Source organism: Branchiostoma lanceolatum, chromosome 5 (assembly GCF_035083965.1).
Source record: "Branchiostoma lanceolatum isolate klBraLanc5 chromosome 5, klBraLanc5.hap2, whole genome shotgun sequence".
Lineage (NCBI taxonomy): Eukaryota > Metazoa > Chordata > Leptocardii > Amphioxiformes > Branchiostomatidae > Branchiostoma > Branchiostoma lanceolatum.
This window is the reverse complement of record NC_089726.1, coordinates 5,131,698-5,148,083: the sequence shown is the minus strand read 5'-3', so window position 1 is coordinate 5,148,083 and position 16,386 is coordinate 5,131,698. Positions and strand designations below refer to the sequence as shown.

The window sequence follows — 16,386 nt, the reverse complement described above, 5'->3', positions numbered from 1 at the left end:
CCAGGGGCTACGCCTACCCGTCGTTAACGCATATACATGTACTTGTTCGAAACTAAATTTTATATTCCCCACAAGTTCATGAAGTCACATCCTGACTTCAAAGGCGACGTGTTTCTTTGAACAAACTTTAAACTGTACTTCAAGCCAAATCGCAGCTAGAACACCGCCATGAGAAAAAGTTTGACTGCCCGTTTGTTTTTGTCTAATATCTGACCAACACAGTTCTGACACTTGACGTTCCTTAACGCATGCTCTCAGGTGTCAAAGTTCACCAGAAATTTGTACCGCCCGCCCTATATGTTTATCTAACAACTGTATGACGTGTTTTTTAAGATAAGCAAAGGTGATTTTTTTCATATTGACACTTAACGCATAAAACTGAAGACCTTATTTGCAGCTCTCAACTTCCCAAAATGGCGTTACTTAAACTAGCCATGACGATGGCAGTTCTGACGGAGACGCTTGGTTACACGGCGCAGAACTGTCCGTCTATGATCCCTGAGAACGAGCGTCAGGACTGCCACCTGGAGCATGGCGCTTCGGAAGCAGCCTGTGCGGCCAGAGGGTGCATTTGGTGCGAATCGTCCTACCAAGGTCCGCCTTGGTGTTTCTTCGACGACTCCTGCGGCGACACCAGCACCTGCCCGTCCTGCATCCCCGAGAGCCAGCGGGAAGACTGCCACCCCGACCCGGGGATGACCGAGTCGAGCTGTGCTGCCCGAGGCTGCGTCTATTGCAGCTCTACCACTCCGAACGTCCCCTGGTGCTTCCATCGTTACGCCTGTTCCCGCGTCGACGGCGTCATTCCCGAGGCGCAGCGGGTCGACTGTCATCCCGAACCCGGCGCCAACAAGGCCAGCTGTGAGGCTAGAGGCTGTTACTGGTGCCCGGCTTCATCCGAGGAAGCTCCGTGGTGCTTCTACAACCGTAATAATGGAGCAGGTACGTTGTTGTAAAAGCTATTTATGGTACAATTTGAGTCGTTCTAAAACTTTTTTTAACGATGCCCCAAGGTCGGAGGCTATCTTACTTAGTAGTCTGACAATGTGTTGGAGTCATGTCTATTTAGCTACGTTTTCAACTATTTAGCTTACTCACTGTCTATTTAGCTACAAATTTGTTAGTCTCTACCAGGCCCCGGTGATGGCTGGGAAAATGATAGAAATTGGCAAAATAGAGTGAATTGCATGCTAAGGGAGTCGGCTACAGAGAGAGTGTCCAATCTACAATCCTAGGAGCCCTTAGCCTGTAAGTGAAACCCTAGCCAATATTTTTCCTATAGCCGGCGTAGTTAGTCTGGTAGAGACTACAAATTTGTGTAGTTGGGCGGAGCCCTTTTGGAAGTAATCCTATAATGTGTGAGAATCATGGTTTAACTGAAGTCTATTGATCATACAAAATGGCATAACATGTCTCGTTCAATGGCAGGTAAATGAATTGAGCCACGATCCCCCCAAAAGGTTTGGAATTATCATTCATCTCGAAAGTACTCCGATTTCAGTCGTGGATCCCGACAGCAGCAGTGGCGGTACTGGCGGGGGTGACGGCTGTCTTCCGGAAGCCGACCGCATCGACTGCCACCCCGGCGAGGGAGCTTCGCAAAGCCAGTGCGAGGCCCTGGGCTGTGTCTGGTGCGAGAGTTCTGTCCCAAGGACGCCCTTCTGCTACCTCCCACCCGACCGAGGGTACCAGATGGTAGGATCACCTGTTACTCTACCCAACGGTTTTCTCTTCACCCTCCAGCGTGTTGGCGGGGAGGCGATTTTCGGAGGCGAGGTGGATCCACTCGCCTTTCTGGTGGAGTCTCAGTCGGACTATCGGATTCACTTCAAGGTACCAGTGAACGTGCCAAGAGCTTATGTATTCATTCATTCATTCATCCGTCCATCCATCCATCCATCCATCCATCCATCCATCCATCCATCCATTCATTAATTTCATCTGCAATCTAATTTTTCGTGCTGTATTAAGCCCCTGTCAAACTTGTGCGTATATACATGCCCGCATGAGTTGCGTATTAACATGTTTTTGGTTAAGCTTGCAGCCGAATAAGTGATTTCGTAGGCTGCACCACAACGGTGGGTCAAATAAAGTAGAAAACAACTTTCTCCCCGCAAATCTTACTTAAACCCAAAAAATGTTAATGCGCAACTCACGCGCCCTTCAATATAGGCACAAGTGTGACAGGGCCCTAAGAGGCGGCGTGAATATAAGCTGTACAACTTGAATTCGCCGCAACTTTGTCCTGTCCACTTTTATATATGTATTTTGTTCATATACTCCAAATAAGAGATGTACCATTGAGCCCTCCAATTACTCTCTCTAGAGAGAGGGGGAGGCATTTGTGACAAATATGTAATTGCACTTTGAATGCGTTGCTATAGCACACCAGATTCCATACCTGATCTGTGTTAAATGACTTTGCACTCAGGTTTACAAGTCACACGTCTAAAAGAGTTAGTAATATTTCATTTTTGAATTATTTGTTGTCATTTGTTTCAGTTCTACGACCCAAACAACAACCGTTTTGAGGTACCCCTGCACATCGGAACGCCAGGACAGCCACTGGACAGTCCTCTGTACAGTTTTGACTGGACCAACGACCAAACTTTCAACTTCAGGATCAATCGCAGGGACACCGGCTCCGTACTGTAAGTTAAATCCCCCATATCCTTTTTTGCGCCCAAAGTGTGTGGGTTTCAGATTCGCAACCTGTTATCCACCTTAAACAAATCCACGCGAAGGCTACCGTGTCAACCCTCCTCACTCCGATGTAGGAATTGACACGGTCACCATACTCGATCTGCATTTGTATCTGTACTATGTATCTGTGCTATCTACCTGAATACGAATAAAGATAATACGAGTGGTTTCCATAGATAGATCCTTTTTTGCCGAATAAAACAACTTGAAGTGACTTTACTGACCCAATTTTACACAGGATGCTACTTGATTCTGAATTACATCATTATCAAAAAGTGTTGACATTTTTGTATTTAAATCAAGTTTGTTTCTTGATGAATACATCTTGTAAGAATATGTACCTATGTCTAATTCTGTCATACAAATGCGAACTGACTTTTTTATGGTTGGATTGTAGGAGTTCGTAGTACTTTTTTGCTTTTCATTATTCATAGTATTTTTTATTCAACTTCACATTAAGTTAATACAATTTCGAATAAATTCTGCCGATGAATCGTCGCGACAAAAAAGAAATGTATTGCTAATTTTGGTTTCCAAACAAGAAATCTTGTTTTTATTGTGTTGATACAGCTTTGACACGAGCATCGGAGGGCTTGTGTTCGAGGATCAGTTCCTACAGATCGCCACTAGACTGCCGTCCGCGAAGGTGTACGGGTTCGGGGAGCACGAACACAAGTCGTACCAACACGAAATGGACTACCACACCTGGGGCATGTACTCACGGGACCAGCCTCCCGTTGTAAGTACAGCTAGCATACATGTAGACAGTATTCCGGATAGCGGAATTGTGGGTTTCGCAGAGGGAAATTCAAGAATCTCTCGTGTGGTGGATGCGTACTGAGTCGGGTTGCCATGGTAGTGATTCGACTTCCCTCCAGCATTATCCAGAGTTCTCCTTTTTTCCCGCATGGAAGGCAGGAGATCCAGGAAATGAAGAAAGTCTTGTTACGGAAAAGCTGCCATAGATTCTTGCCGGTAGTTGATTTAATCACAGCCTGCTTTAAAATTCTTTGACATCGCACGACGGTTTACATCGAATGTGACCGTGCCGTGTACCAGTCATTGTCACCGTAAGGGTTTATTTGTAACAACTCTGAGAAAAGTACCGGCTGGTTGCAGGTGTGGAAAGGTTAGTTAGTACGCCGTTATCCCCCGAGCCAATATTTGCGCATGATAAAGAGGGACGAACGTGATAGCAGTCATGTGCATTCGTACTGATCTGGTGTGTAGTGCTAGTCACGCTCGTGGTTGCGACACGAGATAAACTATCAGGTACACGGCTTTGACAGGGCCAGTCAACAAAAGTCACATCTTACACCTTTTTTCCAAAATCATTTTGCCTTATGTCACTCACTCACTCATGCCCAGCCTGTGCATATCAAGTTACGGCCCTGGCGTTTTATTTGGGGTTCAAAAATTGACAACCTCCTCCCCGCTCGAGAGAACACGCATTTATAGTAGCATACAAAAAACATGTAGAATATATAGTCTTAAGACACCGGTGCAATGGCCTAATGAGTAGGGCGCTCGCCTTGCACACAGTAGGTTGTGAGTTCGATCCCCGGCCGGGTCATATCAAAGACTTTAAAAAACGGTACAAACTGCGTTCTCTGGTTCGCGCTCAGCTTTTATTTTATTTATTTATGGAAAGGTTATGGAAGTTAAACACACGTCACTTCCAGCGGACAGCCCCCTGCTGTAGAGACTTGTACAAAGTTGTGTGGCCCAAGGGCTGCAAATCGGAGTTTGGCTCCACCAAGTGGCGCGGAAGGATTTTAACTTTGATATAGTCTTAACCTTCTTTTTCCAGTACAAGGGAAACTTGTACGGAGTCCATCCCTTCTACATGTGTGTGGAACAGGACAACAACGCACACGGTGTACTCGTACTCAACAGCGCTGCACAAGGCCAGTAGAACATTCTGAACTATATCCATAAGAAAGTTGAACTGTTTCCAGCTGAAACTAAAATAATTGTCTCACCCAGTGTTGTCACCAGAGTTCATCTCCGGACATCTGATCTTGCGGAGATGTAGAAATGGTGGTCGAAAGTCGGCATCGTGCCCCGTTACATAGAACGATTTGGTGGCCAAAATAATTTATGAAGCTTTTCTTTTTGCCTCTGTGCCATTGATTGAAACGTGGACAGAACGTGACGAAAACATGTACTGCTGCAAATCCTGGTAAGAACATTTTAGTTTAGGTTGGGCTACAACCGTTTTTCGGAAGGGGCGTAAATAGGGGTTCCGTGGTCGAGGAGGTGCGTCAACCACGTTAAAGGGAAAGGGTTGGCAACCCCTCCCTGTAAAAATATACCCTGCTACAGACACATCAAGGAAACTTGCTTGCCTATGTGCCCCCGTGTACTATGCAGTACATTTTCAAGGTGAACTACAACAACTTCACATGAAGTCCTTCGCTGTCATCGCACACATCTATTCGTTAAAACGCTTTTAGGTGAAGCACTATACGATCTTACTCATAAAGGAAAGGTCTAAAGCGATAGAATTGACCCACTCTGCTAATTTCTAATCAAGTCGTTTTTGTTGTTGTTATTGTTGTTGTTGTTGTGACTCCAGATGTGACCTTGACCCCTGCGCCCGCGCTGATCTACAGAACCATCGGAGGTGTGCTGGATTTATACATGTTCCTGGGCCCGACTCCGGAGAACGTCGTGGAGCAGTACACTGAGGTAGATGCATTTATACATACGTTTCTGGCGTCTTTGGCCAACTGCTGACGTCACGGGTATGAACGGCCACGTGCCAGCCCAAGTGACTTAGTTTATTAACTCGCACATAAGAAAACAATAACAGTGAAGTAAAGAAAAGTATTCTAAATAGTGCAGAGTGAGAGAAGAATCCCTCCTCCTTTAATCTTAGGCTTATCAAAATGAATTCCAACATGAAAAAGGATGTATTATAATAATGGAGACGGTCAAATATTTGCCATAAAAGGCCATAAGATCTAGGCATACAAATGTGTTTACACACTGAGTCTGACCAAGGGGCTTTAGGCTAATTTGAGACGCGCCACACGTCCGTGTTGGTGTTGTACGATGAATATGTGATTTTAAATAATAAGTCTTCATATTTTGTGCTTCAAGGCGATCGGACGACCGTTTATGCCGCCATATTGGTCTCTGGGATTCCAGCTGTCACGTTATGGTTACAACAGTCTAGCAACGCTCAGGCGCACTATTGACCAGATTCGGGCCTACGACATCCCTCACGTGAGTGTGCTGAATAAGGTCACAACGTATTAAAATATGTGATTCTATCGTTGAGACTGGTAGATATAAACTTAAATCTGTGGCCTATTAAACTTATAAAGGGAATGTGTCTGTTTCATTCAAGGTTCCGCCGAGTCGCCAATACACGTATCACTTTGTATTATAACGTTATGGATGTGCATGCGCAGTGGTGTAATTGTGCCACTGATCAGTAACGCGTCCAAACCGGTGCCTCGCCGGTTAGTTTACGGGTCAGTCGGTGTTTCCCGGGCAGGGTCCTAGATCTGCTACACCCCCTACGGGCCTCCTTGGAAATATGGCTGTGGCTTCATCAACGTAGTGTTGCTTATGGACGTATTTTGATTCATGTTTGATCTGTTTAATGGACAAAAGCTATTCAAAACGTCCCATATAGATTTTCTTTTTGTTGAATTTGTAGGACGTCCAATTCGGTGACATCGACTACATGGACGAACAGATGGACTTCACCTATGACCCCGTGACGTTTGCGGGTTACCCTGACTACGTACGCCAGCTAAGGAATGACGGATTACATTTCGTTAGCATACTGGTACGTCACTTCTAAATGGGATGAAGAACTATTGGTAAAATCTATGTATTTGCGGTTCTAACTAGATTATCGTTACCATAAAAGAAAATGCTTAGACTGGAAGGTATTGAATACATTCCAAAGTGTTGTTATTAGTCAATGAGCCATTTCACAGTTCCAAGTGCGCACATGCAGTAGTGATTTATAGTGGTTTAAGGCCAAAGAAAGTTTAAAGCCCATCGAATGTAGACAAAGAATGCCATGGGTCTTAAATTTGACCTTAGACCACGATGCATCACGACTGCATATGCGCACTTGGAACTATGAAATGGCTTCCAGGACAGTGGATTTCGGCATTCAATAAGCTAGTTTGGAGTTGCTACTACGCATGTGCAGTGTCAAAGGTGAAGGCCCCCCGGCTCGTATACAGTGCTCGCCTGGACATTGTCTAGATTTGCATAACAACTGTCTAGATTTGCATAACAACGCCCGACTGGTTTTGTTCACGTCTCGGGGGCCTTCACCTTTGACACTGCACATGCATAGTAACATCTCCGAACCAGCTTATCATTCACTCCATCATGAATGTATGCTTCTCGTCTTCTAGGACCCGTGCATCACAACCGAGAGGTCGAACTATCGTCCGTACGAGCTTGGTCAGCAGATGGGCATCTGGATCAACGAGTCCGATGGTCGAACACCAGCGCTGGGCAAGGTGGATGGCGCCAGATGTTTAATAAATGAAGACCTTTATTGTACAATAGATAAAGTTGCACTGGTGGCAGCGATGATATTGGACTCAAGTGACGTAACATGAGCATAACATGACCCTCACTGATGAAAATGTGTTTTCTGTTCAGCATTTTCCATATTTGGTCGTTTTCAATCTACATGCCGTGGTCAAATATACTGAAGGGCCATCAACAAGCATAATTCAGACCAGGGACAATAGGCTATGTCATTTTTGGCGACGCCGCAGGGATGGGGCTGGCAGTACCTTATTTCAGTTGGAGATGTTTTCTTTGTTCATTAGGTCTGGCCACCAGGAGCGTCTGTGTTCCCTGACTACACCAGTCCACGTTGCCATGACTACTGGATCACACTCTGTAGGGAGTTCTTTGATGTCATCCCGTACGACGGGCTGTGGATTGTACGTCTCTTCACTAATCTGAGCTAACATGCACATTCTTTTAAAATTTTGTAGACATAATCTAAACGCTGTTTTTAGAAAAGGAAAAATGCAATCCAAATTTTGGCCGACATCAATCGGTAAAAATGTTAGACAAAGGTTAGTTCCTGCACGATAGTGGAGTGCAATTCCTGATCAATTGCACAAATGTCAACACACGGATCAAGATTATCTATCATTATGATAGAGTTATAACGTTACATACAGACAGTGGTCACTCATCATATACATTTGGCATCAGTAGTTAGTTGAAAATATCTATACCTTATGTTAGCTTTTAATTCTAGCGAGAAAGAACAAAGATGCAAAACACAAAAAAGTGTAACTTCGTCGTGGAACCAAATAGATATAACTGATTTTTTTCCAATTAAGGATATGAACGAGCCGGCCAACTTTGGTTCAGGGTCACTAAACGGCTGCAACCAGAACCGTCTTAACCAGCCCCCTTTCTTACCGAGTAAGTTATCTTATCATCCGTTTGCAATCCATGCATTAATGATAAGAATGAAACAAACAATTGACAAAGTTTTAATTCTTAACTAATATAATTGCATAATAATCTAAGTACCGAAAATAATTTCATCAGGTTGGTAGAATATAGGATATGGGAGATTCTTTATACACAACCAGGTATTGATCTCACCTGCTAACGTTTCGATGTCTATCAGACACCTTCTTCAGAGCTTCTGACTGGAGTACTGCTTCTCACCGCTATAAATAAGTAGCCGATGTAGGTGACGAGGGGGGATACAAACTTAGCCACGTTTGGGACACCGCAAAAGCGCCACCTACATCGGCTACTTATAGCGGTGAGAAGCAGTACTCCAGTCAGAAGCTCTGAAGAAGGTGTCTGATAGACATCGAAACATTAGCAGGTGAGATCAATACCTGGTTGTGTACAAAGAATCTCTCATATCCAATAATCTAAGTAGTTTTGCTCTTGAGATTAACAGAATGAGATTCCTCTGTATCCCCTCGCAGAGATCTTTGGAGACTTGGCAGACAATACTTTATGTCCGGACTTCAAGACTTCCATCGGGAACATGTACGACACGCACAGTCTGTTTGGATGGGCCCAGTCGCCGCCGACATTCAGGTCTGTTATAAGACTTACGTTCATATCCTGATTTTGTGTCGAAGAAAAGAAGAGGAAACAAACAAGAAAAAAATTAGCCTGAGTGCCAGCCTCCGTAGTGACCGCTGGCTCAAAAAAAATCGCTTGCTAACCACGTGGTTGGTAAGCGACTTTTGTTTTGAGGCAGCGGTCACTGCGGAGGCTGGTACTCAGGCTAAAGATAAATACCACTACAGACTAAATTGCAGAGTGCAGTGGATGTATGTTAAAATGCCATTTCTTTCAATCACTAGTGTGTAAAACGCTCTATAGCCATGAGGGCAGCTTATACGCAGTTTAAGTATTTTAGTAATTTATTAAGTAGTTTGCGTATAAGCCGCCATGAGACAATATGACAAACAATATAAGGAAAATATTTTTTCTCACCAAGTACGTGCCATGCTCCCGGAGTAGCTGTAGTGCCAATGTCAGGTTATTACCCAATCCTATATATGTAATCTCTTTTGTGACAAATGAAAGACTGTTTGAGAGCAACGTTGCATCCCTAAAATGTGCCGTTTAGAGTACGTTTTGGAATATTCCCGAACTTGCTTGGATGCAATTTTTATATTCTCGAACAAAGGGCTGTTCAAGAGGCATCGGGAAAACGCGCCTTCGTGGTTTCAAGGTCGACGTTTCCCGGGTCTGGTAAGTACACATCGCACTGGTTGGGAGACAACTGGAGCCAATGGTCCAACCTGAAGAACTCCATCGTTGGTAAGTTGCAAATTTCGCGACGCCTCAGAAGTGGAGGTATTCAAGACAATAAATTTCTGTATTTTTTTTCTGTCACTACTTTACTGGTTGTCATATTTCAACTGCACCCAGACCTATCCTCTGTTCCGAACATAGCTTTTTCCTATACTCTTTCAACCATTACGGTACATGTGTATTAGTTTAGTTATTTTCCTCGTATATTCTGCTGTTTGCGCAAAACAATCTGACCCGATGGGCAATGTGTTTTTTTAAATTATATTTTATGGGGGGGGGGGCTGTAAAATAGCTCGCTATTTCATAAAATTTTGTATCAATGCAGGAATGATGGAATTCAGTCTCTTTGGTATCCCTTACGTAAGTATTCCATTGTTTTTAGAATTTCTAGGACTCTAGTTACTTAAACTACTATAATTCCACCCCAAGGATAACGATGATATACGAGGCTGCACTATCAACAGTTTCATGACTGCTGGCTTACCAAATTCGCGATGCATATGTGAACTAGTTGAAGTTAGATAAAGGCAGACAAACATAACCATAATCTTGAAATGAGTAACGTTAACTTTACACATTGTGATATCGAAATTCCATATAAACTTGTTCAATGGACAGGTACATGACAAAAAGATAAGGTAACGCAATATGTTTTTGTATTTTTATGACCATATCTTTGATTGGTTGAAAATGTCTACAGCACTAGTATATATTTGTCCATCTATGACTCAGACCGGTGCTGACATATGCGGTTTTATCGGAGACTCGAATTACGAGCTATGTTTACGCTGGATGCAGCTGGGGGCGTTCTATCCCTTCTCCAGGAACCACAACGGTCTTGGCTACAGGGTACGGCGATCTTGTTTCAATTTTGCATGCGCGCACGTTAGAGTCTACTATCTCTCCCTAATAAGGTATCTTACATAAATAATTATAAAGAAATGTTCTTTCGAAACATAATTCAGATCTAGCTTACGTGTGGCATAGTTTCTAAGTATGATGATTAGATTGTCGTACAAAGTTCACGTCCAATAAACGGAGATAGGCACCGCCCAGTACATCGAAAGGTGTGGAAGGATTGTGATTTTAACGCAATCTAATCCTCCACAAGTATACTATAGATATCGGGATTTTTTTTTTGCCTAAGGAGCAAGACCCTGGTGCGTGGGATGCTGAGTTTGCACGTATCAGCCGGGAGGTCCTCCTGGTGCGCTACACCCTCAACCCGTACCTGTACCTGCTGTTCCACCTGGCGCACACAGAGGGCGCCACTGTTGTCAGGCCGCCACTGCACGAGTACGTCCGCATTTGGAATCGGTCCCGGGACAAGTCGGGAAAAGATTCGTCCCTGATGCGTTGCTAAGAATTTGCGAGGATTTCCATAAGTACCCAGCATATTGTGTACGGTCGAAACTGTCATAGGGATTACCGATGTATAAGGACCACCTGGCCATTGTGACCACTTTTGATGGTTCTTTTTAGATTTTCTCCGATTGTTTGTTTGTTTGTTTGTGCCTTTATTTAAACTCGAAAAAATTCTCCAATCGGCCATCAGGGCCGCTTTTCATATGGAGGTCGAGATGAGGGCATGTCAAGGGGTCAACATAACAATGAATAACTAAATGCTTGGTCAAACCAAGGTGACTCAAAATTATAACAAAATTGACAAGTCATCATTACGTATCCTGTCTGTAGTAATTGCACTTCATTGATAAAGAAATGTTAGCCTCGTGTTAAATGACTAATAGTTCAAAGCCATAGCATGGCTCGAGCCATAATTCTTTTAAAATCTTTGTTCACTCATTCATTCAAGGATCAATATCTATTCCTAAGACGCATACTCTCAAATCGGCCTGCAGGGCCGCCTTTCATTTAGATAATCAGGGAATGGCTAAGGGTGAGATAGAATATAACAGTGATACAGATTACATAATCAAAAGCAATTCATCATTCGAATATTCTTAGGACGTTCCTAATGTGTTTGTAAATATCATATATTCCCAAGGTTTACGGATGACCCTATGACCCACGCCATAGACCGGCAGTTCCTGTGGGGTCCGGCTCTGTTATTTTCTCCTGTTCTGGACCAGGTACTTGTATAAGAGTACTAGTACTACATGTGTGGCTATGCTATATTGCAATAGTGATAATGACCTTTTTCTAAGCCCTGCTTACAAAATCTTCTTCGGTCGAAGCTTATTACTTGGGGCGAAGCTTTCTTCCTTTTTTGACAGTATAGACGATAGTGTATGCACAATGCGCGGCTTCGCTATTGCTCGTTTTTTTGGCCAAGTACACCGGGCACCACCACTCCTATTGGTAGGGGTGCTTGGTTTGTTTGCGTATACATTGAATCATCTTGGGCCGTTTCATGTACAGAAAAGTTCACGTCGACTTAGCGACCACTCACCGCTTAAAATGCCAAGGGGTATATACATATATATATATATATATATAGATAGATAGATAGATAGATAGATAGATAGATAGATAGATAGATAGATAGATAGATAGATAGATAGATAGATAGATAGATAGATAGATAGATAGATAGATAGATAGATATACAGCCCTCATATTTCCTCAGGTCTCAAAGTGTAATCATCATAATTTGTTATGAATTGTCTGTATCTACAGGGGATGACGTCAGTTGATGCCTACATTCCCCATGGCCGCTGGTATGACTACTACACAGTAAGCAAGACATAGTGTTACAAGTACATGTACTGCTTTACTTTGATTGGCTTGGGAGTTTGATTATGTTATAAAATTAGAATCTCAAACTCGGTTTCCTGGACTCTTAACGTAAACGGTCATATACACTCGTATATGATGTAAGAAGGAAAGAAATGACAGTTGGTACGTTTTAAGGAGGACTTGGGAATATATTTGTGGCTTTGAAGTAGTGGAATATATTTCAATGCATGTTTCACTTTGGACGTGTCTATATCCTGATACACGATCGAATGCCTGCAAAACTACTGCTTCTACCTCTACTTTAGATATTGTTCATTTAATAATCTCTTGTACGTCACTAATGTATCCCCCTTCCCAGGGTTCAGAGTTGTCTCCATCCAAGCAGATGACGTATGTAACATTTTCCGCGCCGCATGACTACATCCCCATCCACGTGCGCGGTGGGTACGTCATACCAACCCAGGAGCCAGCAAGGACAACAACCATCAGGTGACCTACCCCCCTATTGGATGTTAACGCTCACGTGGTTATGACGTAATTTCATGTCTTGTCCGTCATTTTTAATGGTCAAACCTGGACATTGCCTTAAGATTTGATATGTATAAAGTAATTTTAAAAGTAATCTAAGATATAGACTCGCGTTTGGGACCGCATACTTGCATCACCATGCGAAATCAAAAGTAGGCTCTGAGGTAGGTTGAGGAGTTGCCGAAACGTTCGCCATGTAAATTTTCTCCGTAGGTTGTGGCATAAGAGTTAGAACATTATTATTTTCATTTTCTCGTTATCATTATCATTGTGTTTATTGTTTGCACCAGGCTATAAGGCCCATACACACCTACATACACATGTAAAATTCTAAAATTCTCGTTATTCTTGATGAACTGGCAGTGTTAACTATTTGATATGTACCTTAATCCCGTGCAAATTCTCTTTAGTTTTAGCTTTGTGTTTGTTTCGTAAAATAAGAGAAACGGAGAAAAGTACTCCTATGTACTTTAGTCCAGTATCTTTGTGAGCCCTTTGTGATACTATGTAATTGAACCTTGAACCTTGAACGAGGACATCTGTGATGTCATCTCGGGAGACAATGAGTCCTTCTGCTCCACTCAGTCCGGTCTTCCATTAGCGATCTCAGCTCTGTTGTTGAGATGTCACTGAGCCCAGCATCCCTTTTTGTAATTGACCTTTACATGTTGTTCAGTTACCAGGGCTAACCCTTCGGCTAGTTGTGTAGCCCTGGCTGTAATTTTTTCTAGAGCAAAATAGATCAATAAAATCAACTCCACTGCCGTCCCTGCCAACAGCCGGACGCTGCCCATGGGTCTAATAGTGGCCCTGGGTGAGGGGACTGGAGTTGCCAGGGGGGCGCTGTTCTGGGACGATGGAGACTCCATAGGTCAGTACAACAGGTTTGGGCAATGACTAAAGCTTAGTTTCAATATGCAATGGTTTAAATGATCTAAGACCAGGGTTGTCTCCAGCTATTATTTTTTTCCTGTCCCACTCATTGTTTGGTAGCCCATGTTTTTGATTTTCAATGTTGAATCTTTCATTCTAAGCTTACAAAAATACATTTTCATCAGTTTTAGGTCATGAAACTGATAAATTTTGGACGGGAAGAGTTGAATTTTTTTCCGTCCCAACAAGCAAATTTCCGCCCTGCTGTGAAGGACGGATCCTGGAGACAGCCCTGTCTAAGACTAACCTAGTAAGTAGTCTTTCTAGTGGTCCGGTGTTTTGGAGCATCCTCAGGCGGAGGTGACCGAAATTTACTTGGTGATGGTCATCTAACAATGGCTTCTTCAGACCACTTTCTTTTTCCTAGAGACATAAGTCCAAATTGAATGCTGTTACAAAACGAACTAAGTACAACTGCTGGCTAAGTTATTACATCTGTAACTTGCAAATGTAGTTGAACTACATTTATCGTATATTTCTACCTTCCAGACACATATGAGAATGGCAACTACTTCTTGGCTGAGTATGTCGCGGACTACGTAAGTACAACTAATAAACATCCTATCAGAAAAATCCCAAACTATCATAACATTTACTTAAACTAGGTTCTTGCGTCGAGTAACGATTTTAAAACTGCTCACGGCTATAAGTTGAAAGCTATGAGGAGCTTTCGTTGGGCATCCGCCATCTTTCTTCAGCTCATAAAGAGGGGTCACTGGTCAAGGCTCTTGTTAGTAGGGTGTTTGTATTTTTTGTCAAGTTGATAATCAAACGTTTCATCAATACAGCATGGGCTACAAGCCGTCGTACAACACGACGGCTACCGAGGCATTGACTCGCTGAATTTCGGCACCATTCGTGTGTTCGGCCTTGCTTCGGCATCATCTTCCGTCATGGTCAACGGAATCCCGCATGGAAACGTCATCTTTGACTCGCTGACGAAGGTAAAACTCTCATCACATCGGTAACCCCCTGTTTCTTTTGCTCGTTATCATGTTTTAATTCGATGCCAAAAAAAAAAGTATCACTATCTATTCGAATGTCTGCCTGCCTAAGTGTTCTCTGCACGAAATGGCCTCGGATCCCGGCAGATACGTACCGGGATTTCTCCGGAAATATTCCTAAGCCCGTGCGGATTTTGGTAGCCTGGAATCCAGACCTATTATAGAGAGACTCGGGAGCTATAATAGGTCTGGATTCCAGGCTAGATTTTGGCGGATCTGTTAGTTACGTTGGATCCGTCAGTATCCGTCAGTATCCACACGAGCTTAGAAATATTTCCGGAGGAATCCCTGTCGGATCCGCCGCGATCCGAGGCCATTTCGTGCAGTGATTCAGGCCAGTAGCTGGCCCCTTGCTCTCCAAAAGGTTCTTCCAGGAAGCTCTGTCCCGTGCCATAGCCTCCGTTACCAACATGTTTAATCCAGTGTCATTCGCAATCTGGTCTTTCCATCTCTTCGTTGGTCTTCCCCGAGGTCTGGGGACATCGAACTCCTGGCTGTAGGCTTTGGTGACTAATGTTTGTGGGGGTTTTCTTATGACATGTCCAAACCACAAAGCATCACTATGTCTTCGGATGAGTATTATATGTATTGTCATCCTTGTCCCCCTTTCCTTCAAAGTTTACGTCATTTAACTCTACTGCGCATGCGCTTAATACCGTGTTTGCACTCACGTAACTATTGCGTAAGAGATGTCCACCACGTTGGATGGTTCAAACGGTTAAACATAACAATTAGATGTTTTGTTCATTCCAACATCAAAAACAACACATAGTGATGCCGCACACAAGCAAAACACGCTTATTTGAGCGGCATCACTAAACACATATACGAAACAGGTGACGAAGTATGTTACAATAGAGGAATGTACAATTGAGTTAAGATTTGGGCATTGGAATTCGAAGATAACAAAGGAGATCAATTTAGTAAAAGGTAACGGTTATACAAGAGCGAGTGATACAAGAGCATTATCAGGTATCATGGGTATTTTCAAATTTTGAAGTCTGTCAAAGGGGCATAGGCGTTGATGAATATAGTTAGGGCAGCTAGATTTGAATTTGCAATAGCAATCACAGCCACATACGTATGACAAGTTTGTTGGTCTGACACTAAAGACCTTTAGCCAACAAATATCACGGCTTTGGCGTCACATTCAAATAGTGTATTTAAACTGAATATTTCATTTCATTCTAGGAACTCAAGATCACCAACATCGATGTTGGAGTTAAGGACCTACAAAGTATCAACTGGGGATGATGGGTAGTCCATCTTGAATGCGTCTTAAACAAGTAAAGTGTCAAGAAGGGAAAAGTTGAATAGAATTATTGCGAAGATCGTTTGATTTTCTTGCTCGGGTGGTAACCGAAAGTCATCTAGATGTGTGTAAATCTGTGAGATCTTTATATAACACGCTAGCTATCCCAAGCCCTATACCACAAGGTGTAGCAAATAGTGCATATTCTACCACTATATGCATATATATATGTCACAGTACAGTAGGATCTGGAACTGTACTAGTACAGATTGGAATTCCAATTACAGAGAAATCAGGCTAATTTAATCAATTATGCCTGCAGCAAGTACGTACTTAAAAAAGTCAACAAGGCATGCAATATATTAGAAGTCCGTAGTGTTTGCAGTAGGTTGCAGATGATTGGCTAATTTCCTGATAGTTCTGGTCGCAGTTTAATGGCCAACAATTACAGTTGCGTCAATGTCCATAGATGCC

The 16,386-nt window shown here is 43.0% G+C and overlaps 1 protein-coding gene across 1 annotated transcript; it reads left to right on the top strand.

Annotated features, from left to right (window-relative positions):
• Window positions 1-378: 378 nt before the first annotated feature.
• Window positions 379-15,979, top strand: LOC136434891 (lysosomal alpha-glucosidase-like). Its single transcript, XM_066427993.1, has 23 exons — window positions 379-942; window positions 1,502-1,833; window positions 2,503-2,651; window positions 3,274-3,442; window positions 4,514-4,610; window positions 5,282-5,394; window positions 5,809-5,934; window positions 6,374-6,505; window positions 7,092-7,199; window positions 7,518-7,634; window positions 8,046-8,130; window positions 8,655-8,769; window positions 9,371-9,504; window positions 9,824-9,858; window positions 10,231-10,347; window positions 10,646-10,794; window positions 11,504-11,588; window positions 12,136-12,192; window positions 12,554-12,684; window positions 13,503-13,594; window positions 14,146-14,195; window positions 14,445-14,600; window positions 15,852-15,979. The coding sequence occupies exons 1-23, from the start codon at window positions 414-416 to the stop codon at window positions 15,912-15,914; spliced, it is 3,141 nt and encodes a 1,046-aa protein (XP_066284090.1). The 5' UTR covers window positions 379-413; the 3' UTR covers window positions 15,915-15,979.
• The last annotated feature ends 407 nt before the right edge of the window (window positions 15,980-16,386 follow it).